The following is a 5,143-nucleotide window of genomic DNA, read 5'->3' as shown; positions in this document are numbered from 1 at the left end:
TCTCTGCTTCTTCATCTGCGCTTCTTTAAATTTTATTTATTCATGGTGGCCACATGCCCCATCCTAGATGAGGAATCATGGCATCCTCATTCCTCTTGGCCATATGTGAATCCTCAAAGTCCTCAATCCCTTATCCATTATTCTAAAATCTAAAAGGCTGTAAAGATGAAAATGTTCTGTCCTAAATTTGAGGCTAACTCATTTGGCAGAAAAACTTGGCATGGCCTGATGTGAGGCTCTTTATGGTCTTTTATTTATCCCACATTAATATTCATACATTTTGCATCAGGCTATTTATGCATTAGACTGCAGAGTGCTGCCCCCAACCTCCTTGGTGGTTTAACATAATATACAGAATTTGCACTTTCCATAATCTGAAACATTCTGAGTTCTGAAACATACCTGGGCCCCAGGTCTTGGATAAGGAATTGTGAAGCCCAGGTCTCTTTTTCAGCCATAGCTGATAGAAAGGGAGGTTGTGTGACCCAGAACCAAAGGGTGGAATGTAAGGGGAAATCTTCTTGAGCTTCTAGGGAAAGATCCTGCTCTTAAAATAAAAAGGTAAAGCCCCTACAGAAAGTGGCCTTGCCCCACTCCTTCCTTCCTGCTCAGGGTCTGGGCTGAGGATGTGGCACCTTCTACCTTGTGACCATGAGGAGACAAGATCGAAAGATTAGCTGAGAATGGTGGGGGAAAAAGGGAAACTTTATGAGCCCCCAGAAGAACTCTGGAATCATAAACCATGCTTCTGGTTAAGTAAATACTGAACTTCCTTATTTCTTAATCCAGGATTAATTAGTCTTTCTGTGACTTTCCTCCAAATGAGATTGGCCAGGGACAATAAAATGGTGTCTGAACAGGTGACAAGTAGGGCCCTCCCTCAGCCAACAGAGAGAAGAAAGAGCATACACTTGGGTTTGGGATAGATGATGGGTGGATTAATTTGTTTGTTAACTGCAAAGTAACCTCTTCCTGATGAAGGATCAAACAAGAAGCCTGTAATACCGGCAGGCCACAGAAGGCCCAGGTGCTAGCCTTATCGGGTTGCCAAGAAGAAAGGAGAAGGAGAACAAAAAGGCAGGAGGACTCCCTTGGCAGAGATCCAGAGCAAAGGCAGCTGTTGCTTCTCATGAACACTCCAAAGTTTATCACAGTCACCTGTCACCCTAGCTGGCACAGGTCTTTGAAAGTGTGCCGGGAGTGTGTTTACATGTTTGTGTGTGCTTGTATGTTAAAGGTGCCCAGGTTAATACCAGGTGTATTAAAACACCCTTGCCTGGCTAGTCCTTGTAGACCTTCTCTGAATGTTTTGGTGAATAAATCTGTTCTTCAGCAACCCTACCTGCTTCTCCAAACTGCCTAAAGAGATCCAGTACTGATGATGCTGTTCTTCCATCTTTACTCCCTGGAAACTAACCACGTTGTCTTCTTTCCTTCACCACCACCCAGGAGCTCAGAGATCTAAGCTGCTTTCCATCTTTTCTCCCAGCCCCAGGACACTGACTCTGTACAGGATGGGGCCGTCCTCTTGCCTCCTTCTCATCCTAATCCCCCTTCTCCAGCTGATCAACCCAGGGAGTACTCAGTGTTCCTTAGACTCCGTTATGGATAGGAAGATCAAGGATGTTCTCAACAGTCTAGGTAACTGACTGGGGTAGGGGAAGCGGGGAGTTGGCCCTTGCTCATTCCTCCTGTTCTTAAACTCTAGCTTTGTCTCTATCCCATCCCAAGATCCCAACAAAGCCCAACCCCTGATGAGGGCTTTCTACACTACCCTACCCGTGTTTGAAGTCTTGGCTAAAAGCTGAGGTTTTCCTGATGAGGAGGAAGAGGTGGAGGAGAATGGTAGCTGTAATTTATGAACACTCATTATGAACCAGGTATAATCCAAGTTTTACATAGATTATTTCATTTAATTCCCACAACCATTTTATGAGGTAAGGACAACTATTACTTCTGCTTTAAAAATGAGGAAACTAACCTTAAAAGCTGATGAGTAGGCTGATTCTGGACGACACAGTGTCACCTCCGAGGTAGAAGACAATTTGGAAGGGGATTATGGGGAGGATAGCTCATGGGATGTACCCTTTCTTCTTTCCTACTCAGAATACAGTCCCTCTCCTATAAGCAAGAAGCTCTCATGTGCTAGTGTCAAAAGCCAAGGCAGACTGTCCTCCTGCCCTGCTGGTGAGTAACTCCCTGAGAGGGAATGGCGACTACGATGCCCTGTATCCTCCCCTGTCCATCTCCCTGCACCTACATCTTCCCCCATGTCAGGTCTGTATCACCCTGGCACCCTGGGGCTGAGTCATGACTCTTGGTCCCCAGAGACCCCTTGCCCATTCTTGTTTCCCTGAAGGATGCTACTGGGGGATCTTGGGCTTCTGCCTCTTCCTTTCACCCCTTCACTTCATGCACCTGTTTCTCAGCTCTTCCTCTCCTCCATTGTCCCATAATGATCACATCCTTCATTTCTCTTTCCAATCTATTCCTCTGTTTTGATGGGTAGGGGCCAACAGAGAGGTGAATTTATCACAAATCGAAGAAAACTGAAACTCCCAAGTTCCAAGTCTCTCACTTGCATGAGTCTCTTTCATGGCACCAAATATTTGTTTTTGTGATTTCTGTATTTCTTTTCTTGAAATGAGCTCTCAAAATTGAATGAGCTTGAGGCCCCACAAAACCTAGCTCTACCCCTGACTGCACAGGGTTGAAAGACGGTTGTGGGTAGCCCTTCCTCCTCTTAAATTCCAAGAGCTCTGATGTCTGTGCTTCATGTGCTCATGCAGGGATGGCTGTCACTGGCTGTGCTTGTGGCTATGGCTGTGGTTCGTGGGATGTTCAGCTGGAAACCACCTGCCACTGCCAGTGCAGTGTGGTGGACTGGACCACTGCCCGCTGCTGCCACCTGACCTGAGAGGGAGGAGGCTGAGAACTCAGTTTTATGACCATGACAGTAATGAAACCAGGGTCCCAACCAAGAAATCTAACACAAACGTCCCACTTCATTTGTTCCATTCCTGATTCTTGGGTAATAAAGACAAACTTTGTACCTCTCTGTGCTTATGTCATCTCTGTTATTGTCCCCAGCTTGGGACTCCCCTATCCAGAAAATGTTGTCAGTGTCCCAGTGGTGACATCTCAGTTTGGGAAGTGGGATGAGAAGTTAGGAAAGATATGGGAAGAATGGGAAAAACAAACTGACACTCCAAACCCCCACTTCCCTCATTTTTAAACAAAAAGATGGCTGTGCCAGGCATACTGCTTGGCATGGGGTAAAGAGAAATAAAATAACACACCCTTACAGAGCTCACCAACTAGAATAACAGGCTCCAAGCTATGTGTGAGAAGATTTTTCAAGGGATGGGCAAGCAGGGGTAGCTTTAAAGGAATCTGTTTCTAGATTTTCAGTGTGCATATGTACTCTTTACTAAATTCAAGTGCCTGAGACGTGCTTTGATCAAGGTGACTTCTTTCACCATTGCCTTTCTCCCACATAACAAAAGAAAACCACAGCCCTCACCTGTCACTGAATCTTATTATCCTGGGGTATAAAAATCTGCAGAATGCCAAACAAGAAATGATTAAACATATGGGCATCCACAATGAGTGTATGAATGATCCAGTGATGGGGTAACAAGTCCTTTCACGGCTTGGGAGGCTTCCATGGTTTGGTCCTTATAGGATTGAAGGAGGATATAATGCAATTGTCAATTGATGAATCACCAAAAATAATTGTTAATAATGAGTTGGTGTGTGAGATTGTTGACAAGTCATTCAAAAGGAATTCAGACAAATTGAACGGCATTACTACAATAAACACTTTTTCTTTCTATCTACTTAATTATAAAAAGTAGACATGTCAAAGCTGACAATTATGAAAAGAAATAGTAAGAATGGCTGGGTGCTACGGCTTATGCCTGTGATCCCAGCAGTTTGGGAGGCGGAGGCGGGTGGATTACTTGAGGTCAGGAGTTCGAGACCAGTCTGGCCAACACGGTGAAACCCTGTCTCTACTAAAAATACAACAAAATTAGCTGGGCGTGGTGGCTCATGCCTGTAATCCCAGCTACTCGGGAGCCTGATGCAGGAAAATTGCTTGAACCTGGGAGGCGGAGGTTGCAGTGAGCTGTGATCGTGCCACTGCACTCCAGCCTCCAGCCTGGGCAACAGAGCAAGACTCTGTCTCAAAAAAAAAAAAAATACTAGGAATATAATGGTTCTAGACTGTGTGTCACTCTAGCGAAATAAAGTTATTTGTCCATGAGTATATAAACTACTTGGGTGGGAGGAGAAGCTCTATCTTTCTCATTAAAAAAATATAGTTATGAAATATTGTTTGGGTTTATTAATTACTTATAAAAATTTGTTATAACTGTTCTGTTCAAATATGCACTGTTAATTATTATAATAATAGCTATACTCCTATTTATAGCAGCTGCAGTGAGTCTTTTAGAATAGAAAGCAGATAATGTCACCTTCCTGTTCAAGTCTAGTGACTTCCACTACATGAAAAAATAAAATCTCAAGGCCAACTAAATCCTGCATCCCCTGGTCACTGGCTATATCTCTAACTTCATTTATAACCCTTGTTCACCCTGGCCATATCTGCATTCTAGGTATTCTCTGTCATAGCCACCCTCCCACCTTGAGGCCTTCCTATGTCCTGTCTCCCAGATAGTTACACAGTTCTCACACAAAAGGTCAGTGCTCAATTTTTTTTTCAGAAAACCTTTCCCATCACCTCTACCTCTTGCCCTGTTTTTTTTTCATGATGCCTCTCAGTGTTGACTTCATATTCTATTTATGAGTGTATTAACTATCTCTTGCATTGGAACATGTAGTCCACGAAAGAGAAAACTTTGCCTAACTTGCACACCATTGACTCCCCAGTGCATAGCACAGTGCCTGGCCCGTGGAGGAGCTATAATGAACAATGCGCCTGCTACTGGGTCCAGCTCTGAGTCTGAGTCAGCTCCCTCTTTTGCTTTCTATTTCTCTTCTTTTACCTCAATCCTGGTCATTGAGGAACAAATGTTGTTTTAATGGAGATCCCTGGGTTTCATTCTCAAAGTGTCAGTAGGAGAAATAGCTGTTCATTAGAGGGCACTCTGAGAAAGAAAAGCCAGAAAGTGAAGATGGA

At 44.1% G+C, this 5,143-nt stretch overlaps 1 protein-coding gene across 1 annotated transcript; it reads left to right on the top strand.

Annotated features, from left to right (window-relative positions):
• The first annotated feature begins 1,289 nt into the window (after positions 1-1,289).
• Positions 1,290-3,057, top strand: RETNLB (resistin like beta). The gene is made up of 3 exons (XM_004036024.4): positions 1,290-1,641; positions 2,107-2,187; positions 2,790-3,057. The coding sequence occupies exons 1-3, from the start codon at positions 1,515-1,517 to the stop codon at positions 2,915-2,917; spliced, it is 336 nt and encodes a 111-aa protein (XP_004036072.3). The 5' UTR covers positions 1,290-1,514; the 3' UTR covers positions 2,918-3,057.
• Positions 3,058-5,143: the final 2,086 nt, after the last annotated feature.

This window comes from Gorilla gorilla, chromosome 2, assembly GCF_029281585.2.
Source record: "Gorilla gorilla gorilla isolate KB3781 chromosome 2, NHGRI_mGorGor1-v2.1_pri, whole genome shotgun sequence".
Taxonomy (NCBI): domain Eukaryota; kingdom Metazoa; phylum Chordata; class Mammalia; order Primates; family Hominidae; genus Gorilla; species Gorilla gorilla.
This window is presented reverse-complemented; position numbering and strand designations above follow the sequence as displayed.

Excerpts from the sequence above, each read along its gene's own strand:
- RETNLB (XM_004036024.4), top strand. The coding sequence starts at position 1,515 with ATGGGGCCGTCCTCTTGCCTCCTTCTCATCCTAATCCCCCTTCTCCAG. Across the intron at positions 1,642-2,106 it reads GGATGTTCTCAACAGTCTAG|AATACAGTCCCTCTCCTATA; the intron begins GTAACTGACTGG and ends TTTCCTACTCAG. Across the intron at positions 2,188-2,789 it reads ACTGTCCTCCTGCCCTGCTG|GGATGGCTGTCACTGGCTGT; the intron begins GTGAGTAACTCC and ends GTGCTCATGCAG.